The following is a 16,737-nucleotide window of genomic DNA, read 5'->3' as shown; positions in this document are numbered from 1 at the left end:
TTCTGCATTTTGTTTTTTAAAGATTTTATTTTTCCTTTTTGTCCCCAAAGCCCCCTGGTACATAGTTGTATATTTTTAGTTGTGGGTCCTTCTAGTTGTGGCATGTGGGACGCCACCTCAGCATGGCCTGACGAGTGGTGCCATGTCTGCACCCAGGATCTGAACCGGCGAAACCCTGGGCCGCTGAAGCGGAGAGTGCGAACCCAACCGCTCAGCCACGGGGCCGGCCCCTGCATTTTTGTTGTTGTTGTTGTTGTTTTGTTTTTATTGACTATCTTGTCTATTCCTCTGTTCTGGTGTGTGAAAGACTTGAAAAACAAGATCTGAGTCTTCTTACCTCAGAATCTCCTGCACCTAGTGCAGTGCCTTGCAGAGCCAGCACTCGTCAGATGCTTATGGAAAGAGTGAGTGAATGAATGGACAAATGTCCACAGCCTACATATTCTTCTAACTACTTTGCATGGAGGGCTGTTTCCTTATCCTAACAGGATTGCAAATGAGATCAAGAACCAGTCTCCCTTTTCCTCTGGCCCCTATTATGGCCTGGAGCAGACCAATAACACAAGCAGATGCTCAATAAATGCTGTGGTTGACTAAGGACACTCCCCTCTCAGCTGCTGTGGCAGATCCCAGGCAGTATCCCAGAAATGGCTGGAGCTGGGACTGAAACCAGGTCTACAGCCACACCTAAGCTATTTTTGCTTCCAACTCCATGTCACACATACAGAAAGGCTAAGAGACTTGCCCAGGGTCACAGAGCAGTTGGTGGCAGGGTTGCTGTATCTCTTGATCACCTGGCCTGTGCTCTTTTGTGTGCAACAGCTCTGGTTCTATATAAATTCACAACGTGAGAAAATGGGAAAAGAGCAGCATAGTTTTAAGTCAAAATGTTTAATCATGATCCAAGAGGCTGAGGGGTACTTTGGGACAGTAGCAAGAAGAAAGCAAGGCCCAAATGCTCCAGCTCTTGATGCTCAAATGCTCTGCAGGATCCCAGGGCAGGGCAGGCAGCAGGTTCCCATCCCCCAATCATAGAAGGAGACAAGGCGGGCAGGAGTCTTGCTCCAGACTTCCTTACAATGGGGAATGTCTTTCTAGGCTGCCTCAGAAAACCCAGCCCTAGCTACCTGGAGAATGCAATAGAGAATGACTGATTTCTTAGAGCATGGGTGATCCTGGTGGGCAGGAGGAAGGGATCAGGAGAAAGCTCGGTAGAGCTGGTCACCACCAGAAGATATGAATAAACCGGGGCCACCAAGTCCTAAGGAGGGGCAGCCTGAGTCAGAAGTGGGGGGAATGAGAACTCAGCCAGTCAGCTTCTACTGTGGCCTCATCTGGAGTCAACTGGATGTACGGGATGGTGTCAGGGTTGCCACGTTGTTTACTGTGCCTCCTTCCTGATGCTCTCCTTTCCTTACCCCTTGTAGTATGCAGGTCAGGCTGGATGGGGAAGAGAGGAAGAGGGCCTCTGGGGAAGTCCAGCTACCAGAGGCTTGGGAGCAGAATCAAGGTAAGTGGGCAGGAAAGAAGAGAGGGCGCCCAGGGCTGTGGCCTCATAGCAAGGTTTTCATTCTGTGGAAGAAATGGAACGGAGTCAGCTCCACCCCCTTCACCACCTCAGCCTCAGTCAAGGCCTGTCCCCCTCCCCTGAGGTGTCCATTAGAGTTCTATAGTATTCATGATCACAAGGGGGTCCATCCCTCCATCCCCTTGTCTGGGTTTCCCCAAGCTGGTCCGGTAAAGGCATGAGGGGTGTAACAAAGGGGGCCTTACCTGGCGTTGCATCACAGAAAAGGTAGAGTCTGCCCAGTCCTGGGAGAAGAGCTGGCTGTGAAAACGCATCTTAGCTGCAATGGCCTCCACTGAGGAGAGGAGAAGGTAGATTGGAAGCAGGCAGTTGTTGGAGGTTTCTCAGGCTCCCAGGGAAGGAAAGGGAGCTTCAGGAACTCTGGGATATAGGACGGTGAGCGGGCAGCAGTAGGAATAGGATATTGTCTCATTCTGCTTGCTTATTCCTTGAGCTGAATAGTATCCCTGGGGCCCAGACAGGTTGAATAAGCAGCTTGGGGGTCACTCAGGGAGTGGGAGAAGGAAGAAAGGCCAAGTCTGGGGGGAGGTAAGCCTATCCTGAGGAGGGAGCTGCTCTGCAGGAGACAGATGGAACCAGTGTGGACCACAGAGCTGACCCTTTTCCTCTCCCTGGGTTCAGCTGACCCAGCCGCAGGGGCTGGGAGGAGGTGGAGTGCACTCACTGAGGCAGGGGTTGTGAGAGAAGGACTCTTCTAGCCGCTCACACTCCTCCTGCAGGTTGCCACTGCCTCGGCAGGTGCAGCTTAAGGCAACAGTGGCGTTGACATTGCTGACAAAGTTGGGAGTCATGGAAGTCCCTGTTGGGTAAAGAGAGGATTGTCAGGGCCTATGCCAACCCCAACTTCAGCTCCTGGCCTCTCCCACTTGTCTCAGGACCACTGCATCTGGGTTCAGTCTCCAGAGCATTCTCACCCCCAGGGCTGGCCAGCCTGTGGGCTCCCTACACATGCCCCCAGCCTCACCAATCAGCCCTGTGTATGCTCGCAGACATCTGGACTGCTCTGTTGCACAGGTCCCTAGGATGTCCATGGGATGGCAGTGGGTCTGAAAATCTGCCAGGCGTGATCTGAAAGAAGGAAAATGTCAAGAGTCCTCATTGAAGGTCTGGCCTGCAGCCTTCACCCTTGCTGCCCCTTTGGTTGACATGCTCATCTTCATGCCAAGTCCTCCTGTGCTTTCAGAACCTGGCCTAGGGCTTCCTTCTCAGTGAAGCCTACTCCTGTCACAGTTAAATGCACTATCACCCCAGTCCCCACAGCACACCACTCAGAATTTAGGCTCTACAATCCTTAGCTACAAGATCTCAGGCAGCTTCCTTAACCTCAGTTTCCCTGACTGTAAATAGAGATGAAAACAGCACTACCTCCTGGATTTTTGTGAGAATGAAATAAGAGAATGCACGTACAGCATTTAGCACAGTGCCTGTACTTACTAAAAGTTCAATACATGTTAGATATTATTATTAACACTCATCCTACAATAGGTAAAGCTGGTTATCTTCGGGTGATGGAATTATGAGTATGCTTTTCTATATACATTTCTGCAGTTTTCCTTACATTTTGCTTTGTGTTAGACTGGTCTTTTACTTCTCTATCACCCCCACTCAACTGCGCACTCCTTGAAGGAAGGGAAAGTATCTTAGTCAACTAGCCAAGCACTTGTTATGTAATAGTAATAGTAGGAGCTACCAGCACAATAATAGGCAGTAGAGCAGAGCGGTTAGGTACACAGACGCTAGGCCAGACTTCCTTCATTTCAAACCTCATTAACAAACCTGACTGACTACCCAGATGAACTTGAGCAAGTTATTTAACATTTCTCTGCTGTGGTTTCTTCATTTGTAAACTGAGGATGATAAAAAAATAAAAAATAGCATCTATCTTGCAGAGTTCTTGTGAGGTTTAGATGATTAATATGTGTTAAGTACTTAAAACAGTACCTAACCCATAGTAAGTACTCACTAAGTGTTAGTATTATAATTCTTGAGAGCTCTGACTATGCAATATTTTACAGAAGAGGAAAGTGGGACTCAGAGGTTAAGTAACTTGACCAAGGTTACAGAAAATTAAGTGGTAGAACCAGGTTGAAAACAAGATTGGTGTGACTCCCATTGTCAACGAATATCACTTAAATGAATGATAACTTCAATTTGGAGAGTGTTTTGTCCTGAGAAGGCAGAGGAAAGCCAGATGAGAATTTTGCTGGAGAGTATGTATCAAACACCTTACAAATCCTCATGTCCTTTGATTTGGTAATAGCCCTTATAGCAACATACCCTCAGTAATAATTAGATTTGTGCACAAAGATTAATGAGCAAGAGTGATACTTATTGCAGCATTATTTATAGCAATAAAGAAAGCAACCTAAATATCCAACAATAAAGGAATTAAATAAAGTATGGGGCATCCATAAAATGGAATATGACGAGGGCACTTAAAAATCAAGTTGTCAGGGGCCGGCCTTATGGCCGAGTGGTTAAGTTTGCGTACTCCGCTTCGGTGGTCCAGGGTTTCACCAGTTTGGATCCTGGATGTGGACATGGCACTGCTCATCAGGCCACGGTGAGATGGCGTCCCACATAGCACAACCAGAGGCACTCACAACTAGAATCTACAACTATGTACTGGGGGGCTTTGGGGAGAAGAATAAAAAAAAAGGAAGATTGGCAACAGTTGTTAGCTCAGGTGACAATCTTTTAAAAAAAAAAATCAAGCTGTCAAAGGACAGTAAATGACAAAAAAGAAAAACCACCACCATTTATTGAGCACTTACTCTGCACTAGTAAGCTTAGCACTCTACATAAATTATGTAATTTAACTCTTGCCAGAATCCCATAAGATCTGCAATATGATCCAGTTTTTACAGAGGACTAAGTGCAACCTTAGGTTAAGTGATGAGCTCAAGGTCACACAAACCCAGTATTTAAATTCACATCTGTCTGACTTCAAAGCCTTCCTTCACCACTATTCCATATTGCCTACAATGGAAAATGCTCATAAGATATGCTCCATTAAGTGAAAAAAGCAAGATACAAACATATCCCCAAAATGCCAAATTTTCTTTGTATACAAAAGAGACTGGAAGGAAATACTCCCAAAAGTATGGTAGATTATCATCAGGTGATGGGCTTTGAGTGATATTTTTATACTTTCTGAAGTTTTTCCTCAAAGAAAAAAATATATATTCTTCTTGAGAAAAGTTTCAGAAAATATAGAAGGTAGCTATGTGGCAAAGTCCGTCCACAGTCCCTGGAGGGTCAGACCCAGCCCTGCACAGGAAGACGGTCCGGGAGTGGTACGCACCGCCCTGGCCCACCCTGCCCGCCCGCACCTGCAGCCGCACCTGCACAGTGGGTCGGAGAGGCAGAGGCGCCGCAGCTCCAGGCAGTTGGGGGCCCCTGACGGCAGTGCGCAGTTGGGGGCGATGGTGTTTCTTCGGCGCTGCCCACAGCCCTGATCGGTGGGCGCGCACGGGCACAGCAGCAAGCCTTGTGCGTGGGCCTCCGACGCCTTCTCGAAGAAGGAGCGGAGCTGCCCGAGGCAGGTGTGGCGCTGGCAGCGGGACCCCGAGCATGCCTCCCCATAGGCCTTCCGCAGCCGGTCACACTTGTCATTAAGAGTGCACAGCATGGCGAACTTGAGGCAGAGGTCCGAGTCTGGCGGGAGAGGGGCACCAAGTCACGAGTCCTCTCTGCAAACCTGCAGCCCAGCTTCCCTAGGAACCTCTGCAACCCTCCGATTTAACAAGATGGTAGTAGGAGAAAAGGGAAGACTACCCCATAAGGCCATTCCTAGTCCAGGGCTTTCCCTCTACCCACAAACTATCTGGGCATTCACGAGCCCCCCCCATCGCGGCATCCTACTCCTCAGCTTGACTAGGTTAAAAAAAAAAAAAAAAAGCCATATACATCTAATACTCATTTATATAGAATTCAAGCAGCCAGAAAGCTCAAATAACCAAAATCCTTTCCTCAATCCTATGCAGTGAATGAGATCTCATGGTGGAAATCATGACCTAGAGGCCCCATAACATTCTAAAGCACTTTCTGAACTGTCCAAAACAGATGCAACAAATTCTATTTAGGATTTTTTTGTTTTGCGTCTGTCTATTCTGCTCAGTTTTTTGTTTTGTTTTGTTTTGTTTTTGAGGAAGATTAGCCCTGAGCTAACTACTGCCAATCTTCCTCTTTTTGCTGAGGAAGACTGACCCTGAGCTAACATCCACACCCATCTTCCTCTATTTTATACGTGGGACACCTACCACAGCATGGCTTTATGCCAAGCAATGCCATGTCCCCACCCGGGATCCGAACCTGTCGAACCCCAGGCTGCCGAGAAGCGCAACGTGCGAACTTAACTGCTGCGCCACTGGGCCGGCCCCCTATTCTGCTCAGTTTTAATGTCACCTGCCTGTCTTTCATTGATTGATGCATGCATAAAAGTTACCCATACTCTGAGTCTTAGGAAACTACTGTGATATTTCTATCAACAGAATATTCCAGCAATGGAGTAACTGGAACAAGTTATTCCCAGATTCCTTGTAACTAAGGGTTTGTTATGTATAAATCTTTATGCTTTTCTCTCAAAATTCTAATTCTAATATATAGAACAGACGGTACAACAAAACTCATGTCTTAAAAAGAGGGTGCCTGTGTGTGTTCCTTTCCAATTAACACAACAGCTTCACTTTCCTGAAAAACATGCATCATTGTCCTTGCCAGACAGATGGCTCCCCACCCTGAGTCACCCCTCAGGAGTCATACTCTCTCGCCTCATTTTCCCTGACCAACACCTCGCCCATTCCATTACAATGGTTGAAAACAAGCAATTTCCTAGTCTTCAGGGACAAAAAAATATTTCCTGGCTGCCTCAAATGAAGATAAATACTCCATTTCAGCACATGTTTTTCTGGGACTGCTGCCACTCCCACCAAACCCTTTGTAGAGACCCACCTTTTGGAACTAGGGAGCCCTAATGGGCTCTCTTCGAATGCTTCCCTAATATCTATTGCTCTTTGTTGACTCTGGTGAGACCAGAGCATGCCCCACAGCTCAGACTCCCACCCTGACATGGTGCTTCCTTAGTTATCTGGCAGGTGAAGACTCTTCCCTGACAAGCACCCCAGCTTGGTCCCCTACCAGCCACCCTTTCTCTCAGGGTCTAGGCCCAGCCCCCACGTCCCAGCCTCGGCTTGCCGTCCACACCTGGTTTGAGCATGTTCAGTTTGCTGAGATTCATTTTCCAGGGTTTTCTGGTCACTGTGTCTTCATAGGGGGAGACATCCAACTCATAGTCACCTAGAGACAAGGTGGGGAGCACCAGAATCCTGAGGACTGGGCTGGGGGGGGAGGGAGCAGGAGGGGCTGAGGCTACTGAGCCAGACCTCAAGGCCCCGTGAAGAAAAGGAAAAGGCAGTCTCTACCTAACTAGCTGCAAGCTGTGCAGAGGTGAGAAAAAAAGAGGGCTGTAAATGCACATGCTGGGATCAATGAATAAACTGGGTTTAATGATAAGAATAATAAAGCTACCACCTGTTGAGCACACTGTGTACTGGGCACTATGGTAAAGGTGGAAAAATATATATATGTCTATTTTTCAATCTCATTTAATCCTCCTAGAAGCCTTTGCATAGGTGAAAAGAAACTGAGGATGAGAACGGTTAAGTTACTTGCTCAGGCTCACATACGCCAATAAGAAATGGAAACCTAGACTCTCTGATTGCAGAGTCTCTGCTCCTAACCCCTAGACATATTGCCTGTGGGTACATAAGCAGGCAAGGGGACTCTGTCTTGTTTTCTCTTGCTTTTGGGGAAGGCACAGCGGTGGACTCTGACCACTTGGCTATGGAGATGTATTGCATCCTGAGGAGATGAAAGTGAGGCCAGGTCCCGAACTGAACCTGACTGAGAAAAGCAGAGGAGGAAGAGACAATGCTATCAAAGGAAACACATCTCTCTCAGTCACCCACATGGGGCTGTGGGCTCCTTAAGGAGACTCCTAGGTCTTATATATATAAAATCACCACATAGCTCATACATGTGGTAGGTGCTCAATAAATGTTGGTTAATAAATCCTGTTGGAAGAGAGAGAGGTGAGCTTGCAGGTTTGTCACTCAATTAACTTTGTGAACGCATCCTGAGGAGGGAAGGAATATGGAAGATGTTCAGGAAACAGGAGAGGATGGTTTGGATACTTGGGAAGTCCTGGAGTTCCCAAGGGAAAAGAGGGAGGTGAGAGGATACAGGGAGAAGCCTCAGGGGAAGTTCTGAAAGAGAAGCGATTAGGACAAAGACTGGAAAGCAAGGAACAAGGAGTGTGGTAAATCGTATTACTGTTTCCAAGTATTTGCGGCTCACCCTGTGGGAGGATTATAAACCTCCACCTGTTGCCATGTGACTTTCAGGCCCCCTAGGAGAGGAGTATACTTCCCCACCCCACTGTACGGCTAAGCCACTTTCTTTGGCCTGTGGATTGTGAGCAGAAGTGACATAAATCACATCTGAGCAGAAACTTTAAGAATGTTCAGATGGTTCTGCTGTTGTTCTCTTCCCTCTACCAGCCTGGATTCCCAAATGAATTAGACAGGTAGGGCAAAGACACAGCTGACTCTTGGAAGCCTGCAGCAGAGTGTAACATGAGCAAGAAACATATTTTTGTTGTTGAAAGTCAGATATTTAGGGGTTGGTCAGTTGTTACTGCAGCATAACCTAGCAAATTCTTATTAAAAATGCAATTGGTGTCTAGAAGTGGAGGGCTGCAGTGACCAAAAAAAATCGAAAATGTGCAGTACTGGCTTTGGTATTGGTCAGTGGATGGTGAATAAGCTGTTACTAGGGGCTGGAAAGAGAGCAGCTGCCATCATGCAGTGGCAAAGCACTTGGTAAAACTGTTGCCTGCAATAACTTGGAAGGAAGATGATATACTGAGTGAGCCTATGCTTTAACGGGAAGAAGCTGAGAAGCAAAAGGTTATTAGTATGTCTTGATTGCTACTGGCTACATTTGGCAAGGTACTACAAGAAAGACAGAAGCTCAGAGAAGAATTGGCCAGTTTGCAAACAGGGAGGAAAGAGAAAAGAGAGAATCCAGAAATTCCAGGACTCGTAGGATTAAGAAATGTAACTGCTTCTCATATTCAAATGGTAAAAGATAAAAGTGAAAAACGCTTTGAGTAATAAGGTCAATTACAACTCAGCCTTGGGGCAAAGACCAATTCAAGTATGTGGCTATCATGCCCTTTGTGGAGATCTCTCATTGATTAAGATGGTATCCCATAAATCCTGCCAGTTGGACAAATGTGCTCAGGGAAAAAAGACTAAGGTAGTGGCTCTTCCACAGAAGCCTGATAAGGGCAAGGTACTTCTAATTAGGTCTAGAAAGAGATGCATGTCTTGAAAAGGATTACAGGAAAGGCTACTGGCACACGAGGTGACAGAAATCAAAGACATAAAAAGGAATTATGCTTTAAGAAAGTTGTACTGCTAAGAGCCACCAGCCTGGATTTAAAAAGATTTTGACTATTTAAGGGGCTGGCCCCGTGGCCGAGTGGTTAAGTTTCCGCACTCCGCTTTGGTGGTCCAGGGTTTCGCTGGTTCGGATCCCAGGAGTGTACATGGCACTGCTCATCAGGCCATGTTGAGGTGGTGTCCCACATGCCACAACTAGAAGGACCCACAACTAAAATATACAACTATGTACTGGGGGAATTTGGGGAGAAAAAAAAAAAAGACTTAAAATACCCCACTATTCCTCAGGTAGCAAGCAAACTGAGAATGCTGCTTAGTCCCCAAGGAGGCTGTAGTCTCCAATGCCCTTTTCAGATGTGGCCAAAGAAAATAAAGGAAAAGGAAGGACCTCCCAGAGGGCTGGGCCAAGAGCCCTAGAAAACAATGGATAGAGTAACTCTCCCATGGAAAGGTCTTACTGAAGAGCAATCTCTTACACCCAAGGGAGATGGCCCTTGCAACATTTGTGTAGCAGGACTTCAGAATTACTGTAAATCGGTGTCTGCTGTGTGCCTCCCGTTCCTCCCCTTTCTAACCAAGAAGATCTGTTGTGGTTCTCCTGTCCCTGTTTCATTATTGTATATTGAGTGTGTATGGTGGACAGATGACGGTTTCTAGATGAACAGGAGCCACATCCAGACCTGATATAAAAATTATCATGATGGGGCCGGCCCCACGGTGTAGTGGGTTAAGTTTGCATGCTCTGCTTCAGCGGCCCGGGTTTTGCAGGTTCAGATCCCAAGCATGGACTTAGCACTGCTCATCAAGCCATGCCGTGGTAGCATCCCACAGAAAGTAGAAGAGGACTGGCATGGATGTTGCTCAGCGACAACCTCCTTCAAGCAAAAAGAGGAGGATCAGCAACGGATGTTAACTCAGAGCCAATCTTCCTCTCTCTCTCACACACACACACACAAAATTATCATGAGATCCTAGACTTGGAGCCTGATGTCATGTTTGGATAGAACTCTTAGGGCATCTTCCACGGAATGTGGGTAGGTATATTTTGCTTGAGGAAGGCAAGGAAATGAATGTTTTGATCAAGCGGTAGACGATGGTAGATTGTATTATTGTTTCCAATTATTTTGCCCTCCCTGTAAGACTACCTATCCTCACTTATTGCCACCTGATTTTCAATGTCTCCCTGTGGGATGAGCATATACTTCCCCACCCCAGTGATGTCAGGCTTGGCCATGTGATTTGCCTTGTCAATTAAAATGTGAGCAGAAGTATTTTATGTAACGTCTGAGCAGAAGCTTTTAAAGCCATCACATAGTTCTGTCATTGCTCATTTCTCTCTGCCATGAGAAGGGAACACCCCACATAGAGGCTGTACCTTCAGCCTGGATTGCAGAATGAAGAGAACACATGAAACAGCCAACATGGAACATGAGCAAGAACTAAACTTTGTCTTGCAAGTCACTGTTTTATTACTGCAGCATAGTTCGGTAAAAGCTGACTAATACAGAGCGGGGTCTCTGGAAAGAGTCAGAGGAAGCTCCTCTCTTTGACTCTCCAGTGACTTCCCTCTCTTAGCATCTCCTGTTTGGTTAATGAGTCTCCTTTCTATTAAAGGCTGGACCAGGATGCTGCCTCTCAGTCTCTCTGAACTTAGGGATTACATTGTATTTGGAGCATATTTATGTGTTAAAACCATTTTCCTCCACCTCCTTCCCATACCCTTCTGTTCCAGGAGCTCCCCAGGCTGGGCCTCAGCCTGGCTCAGAGCTCTACCATGAGGCAGCTACATGTAGCCTAGTAAGAAAGAAGGAAGTAAGGAGAAGAGAGGGCAGTATTATAGGAGCCTAAAAGGATACTGCCAATTCCTCCCTCCACTTCTTGCTGATGTCAAATGCAGAGTTTCATTATCATCCCGTCAGAATCTACCATGTGGCCCTTATGCTGAAGGACTGAAAAACAACCCCCAAAAGACATCTTCTCTAGCTTAATCCACTCTAGGATTGGGGCCTCACCAATGCTGCGGGCAGGGTGAACGGTCCAGTAGATGTCCAGGCAGGCAGCTTGGTTCTTCATGCGCCGGTGGCATGTGCAGCTCATCAGAGAGCTATTCCTGAGGTGCTGTGCTACCTCCACACAGTCTACAGGGACGAAAGGCTCCTCTGCGGGTGATGCGGTGTTTATACTAGAGATGCAGGAATTCAGGTGGTGGTAGGTAGCATTGCAAGTGGGATCGGCCTGGCACTTCCTCCTGGCCTGGATACAGTTGATCATTAGCCGACCCTCTGTGGGGAGGGGATCCCCTGTGGGGGAATAGAGACCAGGTGAGGCTCACAGAAGGTCAGAGGAGCTGGCTGGGAGAACAAAGTTGTAAGGTAGGGTGGGGGGATTCCAGATGAAACTTTGGGCAGAAAACTCTTGGGATGGCACAAAGGCCTTTAGGAATAAGTGGGGAGAAGGAAGTCCAGCAGGAGCAGAGAGTCTGCAGCTGTCACAATCTGGACAGAACAGATCAAGCCCAAGAAGAGGTGGGGATTTGAAGAGAGGCTGCTCGGCCAACTGGAAGTGGAAGGGGGACAGTTGTTTGAAGCTGAGCCTGATGACCCTGCCAGGCACAGGGAAGAGTGCCCTGGGCAGAGCTATGCCATGGGCAGGGCTAGCGTCATAACCAGAGAGTTGAGAATGTGCATGGGGTTGCAAATGAGTTAGCAACAACTTTGAGTCTTCCATTAAAAGTCACTTAAAAATACCTTTTGGTGAGAACTGGTTGAGGTTGGGGTGAGGAGCTTTTGTTGATTCTGTCACTCAGGAACACCAACGTTAGTTATAGCTTGGCCCTGAAGGAAGGCCCTGCATCCTAAAACTTAGGGTCACTGTTAAGGGGTGAAAGAACATCATCATCCCCCTGGTTTTTCAAGGCAAAACATATAGGAGTCATTCTTAATTCTTCTGTTTCCTTCATATTCTACAGTCAGTCCAACAAGTCCTGTCAACTCCACAAAATATCTAAAATCTGTCTACTTCTCTCCACATCTATCACTACCTCCTTAACTCAAGCCACCATCAACTCTTGTCTCAACTATAGTCAAAACTCCTTATTGGTCTCCCTGATTCCATTTTCCAAATTCCTTCTCCCATACCATTCAGCCATCTTTTTTTCCAGCTTTATTGAGATATAATTGACATATAACATTGTGTAAGTTTTAGGTATACAATGTGATGATTTGATACACATATATATTGTGAAATGATTACCACAATAAGATTAGTTAACATATCCTTCACCTCACATAATTAGTATTTTATTGTTATTGCAGCCATCTTTTTTAATACATTTTTTTAGGTTGGAAAACATTTCTATTGAGGTAAAATTCATGCAGCATAAAACTAACCAACTTAAAAGGTACAATTAAATGGCATTTAGTACAGGCACAGTTTTGTAGAACCATCACTTCTATCTAATTCCAATATATTTTCATCACTACAAAAGGAAACCTGTACCCATTGAATAGTCATTCTCCATTCTCCCTAGTCTCTGGCAACCACTAATCTGCTTTCTGTCTCTACAGATTTACCTATTCCAGATAGTTCACGTAAATGGAATCATAAAATATGTGATCTCTTATATCTAGTTTCTTTTACCTAACACACTTTTTTCAGGTTTATCCACATTGTAGTATTGCATCAGTACGTCATCCTTTCTTATGCATGAATAATATTTCATTGTTAAGGATATACTGCATTTTGTTTATCTATATATCAGCTGATGGACATTTGGGTTGCTTCCACCTTTTGGTTATTGTGAATAGTGCTGCAGTGAACAGACATGTACAAGTATTTGCTTGAATACTTGTATTCAGTTCTTTTGGGTGTATACCTAAGAGTGGAATTGCTGGGTCATATAGTAATTCTACATTGAACTTTTTGAGGAACAGCCAAATTGTTTTCCACAGTGGCTGCACCATTTTACATTCCCACTAGCAATGTACTAGGGTTCCGATTTCTCCACATACTTGCCAACTCTTGTTATTTTGGGGGGTTTTTGTTTTCTTTTTTTTATATAGCCATCTCATGGGTATAAAGTGGTATCTCATTGTGGTTTTCATTTTCATTTCCCTAGTAACTAGTGATGTTGAGCATATTTTCATATGCTTCTCAGCCATTTGTATATTATGTTTGGTAATAAACTTTTTATTGAAGTATAACATACAGAAAAATGGACAAATCAAAAATGTACAGTTCAATGAATTTCAAAGAGAGCACACCTATGTAACCAGACCCCAGATAAAGGACTAGAACGTTACCAGCCCCCCAGAAGCTCTCTGCCAGTCACCATCCCCCCAAGGAAACCAGTACTTTAATTTCTAACATTAGAGATTAGTTTTGCCTGTTTTTCAATCATACAACATGTGCTTTTGGTATCTTGACTTCTTTGATCAATATTATTTTTATGAAATTCACTCACACTGCTAAGTACAGTTGTAAACAACTTATTTTTGTTGCTATGCAGCATTCCACTGTGTGAATATAATTCTAATGCTGATTGGCATTATATGAGATTATCTCTTAAAAACTGTAAATAAGATCATCTCATTTCTCTGCTTAAATCCCTCCAACAGCTTCCACTGCACTTAGCTGAGATCTAGTTTATATTCCCTGGTTACCTTGTAAGACCTGGTCCCTGCCCTGCTCTCTAACCTCCTCCTAGCTCTCTGTCTCCCACTTCCCGCATGCCACACTGGCCTTCTTTCTGGTTGCCACTGAACAAATATATGCCCGCCTTAGCGTTTCTGCCCTAGCCTTTCTTTCTGTTTTGGAATGCTCTTCCCCCAGATCTTCACACGGCTGGCCCCTTCTGGTAAGTCAGTTTGCAACTTAAATGTCATCTCAAAAAGGCCATCCCCAACCAACCAATGTAAAATAGCCCCCTAGCTACTCTAACACATTGTTACTCCAATTCTCTGCATAGCACTTATCACGACTTATTTTTTGACTTGATTTTTTATTGATTATCTCCCCCTCTAGACTTCCACATCTATCTTACTACTCTGTCGCCAGTGCCAAGAACAGTGCCTATTATTTGTAAGCTCCCACTATTTAAGAAATAACCAGATAACAGAGACATTCTGTGAGTCACCTCTGTAACTTCTCTGGGTCCCTTCCCTCTACTTACAATCAGAGTCCCCAAATTAGGAGGGGCCTCAGGGTTTAGTTAGTCCAACCTCCTCTTCTAATCATATGATAATCAATTAGATTACTTATTAAAATTCAGATGTCAGAACCCCATCCCAGAACTACTGAATCAGAATCTCTGGTGATAAAGCCTGGGAATCTGAATTTTAGCAAGTTAGCTGGAGTGTATGATGCACCCTAAAGTTTGAGAATTAGTGCCATATTCAATGCATAAATAAAGACAGGCTCAGTAGCACTGATTTTTGCTTTTGCTTCAGTTCCAAAATGCCTCAGCATAGCATTGTTACTCTTTATTTAAAAGTTTGATATTTTGTTCATCAAGGATTTTGGGGGGCATTAATTTTGATTTTTAAAAATATTGCATTAAAATATTCTTTACCTTGACTACTGAGTTTCTTGGCACCCCCTTCTGTCACCTCACCTTAGTCCTAGCCCTGCCTGGGACAATTTACTTCACTTTCTGGACCTTTTCCAAATGTAAGATGAGGAGATTGGATTAAACCAGAGTTTCTCAATGGAGGGGATGGGGAAGAGAGAGGTTAGGTCCCTTTTGGGGGTATATTAGAATTTCCAAAGGGAATGTGTGGTTCAAAAAAGCATATTTGATAATTTTATATGTGGAAGATGAAAACGAAAGCTTTTGAAATTTCAAAAAACATTTAAGGAACATATGAGATTTTTATCTTTACCAAAGGGAGAAATGGATTTAAACAGTTTGAGAAATAGTAAGTGTTTAAGATGTTACTTCTGGTAGGGACCCAATAAGCGCTTGCTGAAAAAAATGTTGCAGGTCCACGTCTCATTGCTTTAACTGGACTAAATATTGAGTCATAACAATTTTCAAAAGGAAACCTCCCTAATTTCTTAGCTGATAGTTCACAAAATTTGAGTGGTGGATTTAGGGGCATTTGCATCTCCACAAAAGAAGGTGGGAGCCTTGTTAAATTTCATCATAATAGGGTGGAACTTGTTCCCTTAAATTGGTTAAGGTGTCCACATTGGAGGAAAAGGTGTTTAATGTTTACCCCCAATCCTGACATGCAGCCATACCTAGGGTTAGTGAAATTTCCTGGGCAGTCAAATCAGATCAATGATGTCTTGATGCCCCGATTTACTGATGGAGTCAGTCTGGACAGACCAGTCCTTTCCTTCCTTCTTTCCATATCTGTCTCACAGCTAAGATTGGATTTCTGTAGTACTACCTTGTGGACCGAGGTCATAGGGTCAATGTGTGGTCACTGCCTCAGGATTCCCTCCAGTCAGGCTCCAGGCAGGAGCCCCATACCTGAAGAGGGGTTTGTTGGTGGTGAGCAATATTCGCACAATACAACCAAATAATAACGTTGGCAAATTGTGAGCAGCAGTTTACAACCCTAATTTGTGACAAGTCAGTTTTAACAAAAAACTTCTCTTTCTTACTCTGTACCTAGTGACCACTTCCCCAGTCCTTACAAGGGGAGGAAGAGTTGAAGTCCCTGTCGAGCAAATGGCAGTCCTGCTTCTGATTCTTCCTACCTCCTAAAGATGCTGTCCTTGTAGTAGCCTGGCTGCAGTTGTTTTGTGACTGTGTTGAGGCACCTCAAAACACAGAAGAGGGGGCACCGAGGACGAGGAGATGCTTGGGTGACCTGACCATTGCTGGTACTCAATCTACAACAGTTCAGACACTGCTCTAGGCAAGAAACCCAGCCCCTTCCTGGCACCCTGGGCTTCCTCCTCCAGTTGCCCAGGCTAGGACAGAAAGGACGCCCGGGACCAGGCAGCATGCGGTGTCTGAGCCCTCTCAGGACAGAGGTGACCCAGGCCCCGCCTTCCCGCTCCCCTCCCCCGCGCCTCCCCGAAGCCCTGGCCGGAGCGGGCTTCGGGCTTCGTGTACGCACAGACGACACTCACCGGCTCCGAGGGGCACCGGCAGCGGCAGCAGCAGCAGCAGCAAGAGCACGGGCGGCAGCGAGCACGGGCTCGGGGGGCGCCCCATGACGGGGTGCAGACGCCCGGTGGCCGCCCCCGGGGGCGCTCTGCCTGCGCGGGCGCCGCGCTCCCCTCGCTCCTGAGGCTGGAGCTCTGCGAGCGGGGCTCTTCGGCCGGCGCCTCCCACAGCCGCCTCCCGCCCCTCCTCGCAGCGCGACGCCCACACTCTCCCACCAGGGTCCTGGGCGCCGCCCTCCAACTCCGAAGCTGACGGACGCGCCACGCCGCTGCCTCTACTGGACCGAGCAAGCGGCGGGGGTGGGGGCGAGGGAGGGCAGGCGCCCCGGGAGCGCTTAGCCCAGCCGGCCCACCTGCCGTCTGCTGCCAACTTCGTTTAGAGGAGGAGTTCTTCGCAAGACATTGTGGAAGCTGCCACTGAAGACTCGCCATCTCGAGGGTCCAGATATTTATCCAAAAAAGCATTCCTTTTCACTTTCTGGAACTCCCTCCCCACCACCCCCAACAGTCACCGCAAATGAAATCTTGTAACAAAATTCGAACCAGCACAAGGGCACTTGCATT

General features: G+C 46.1%; 1 protein-coding gene across 1 annotated transcript; it reads right to left on the bottom strand.

The window, feature by feature from the left end:
* Nucleotides 1-368: 368 nt before the first annotated feature.
* On the bottom strand, nt 369-16,346 carry GFRA3 (GDNF family receptor alpha 3). The gene is made up of 8 exons (XM_046667141.1): nt 16,138-16,346; nt 11,067-11,354; nt 6,794-6,886; nt 4,933-5,245; nt 2,553-2,656; nt 2,253-2,387; nt 1,774-1,862; nt 369-1,572 (listed from the first exon to the last, which is right to left on the bottom strand). Exons 1-8 carry the CDS (start codon nt 16,220-16,222, stop codon nt 1,483-1,485), a joined length of 1,197 nt encoding a protein of 398 aa, XP_046523097.1. The 5' UTR covers nt 16,223-16,346; the 3' UTR covers nt 369-1,482.
* Between the last annotated feature and the right edge of the window lie 391 nt (nt 16,347-16,737).

The sequence above is a fragment of the Equus quagga genome, chromosome 7 (genome assembly GCF_021613505.1).
Source record: "Equus quagga isolate Etosha38 chromosome 7, UCLA_HA_Equagga_1.0, whole genome shotgun sequence".
Taxonomy (NCBI): Eukaryota; Metazoa; Chordata; class Mammalia; order Perissodactyla; family Equidae; genus Equus; species Equus quagga.
The sequence above is the reverse complement of the archived record's forward strand: the minus strand, read 5'-3'. Positions and strand labels throughout refer to the sequence as shown.

Bases quoted from the DNA above. Each gene is read 5' to 3' on its own strand.
- GFRA3 (XM_046667141.1), bottom strand. From the start codon at position 16,222: ATGGGGCGCCCCCCGAGCCCGTGCTCGCTGCCGCCCGTGCTCTTGCTG. The intron at 6,887-11,066 runs GTGAGGCCCCAA...CCTTGTCTCTAG, and splicing joins TCACCCTGCCCGCAGCATTG to GTGACTATGAGTTGGATGTC. The intron at 2,657-4,932 runs GTGCGGCTGCAG...TCCTTCTTTCAG, and splicing joins CTCTCCGACCCACTGTGCAG to ATCACGCCTGGCAGATTTTC.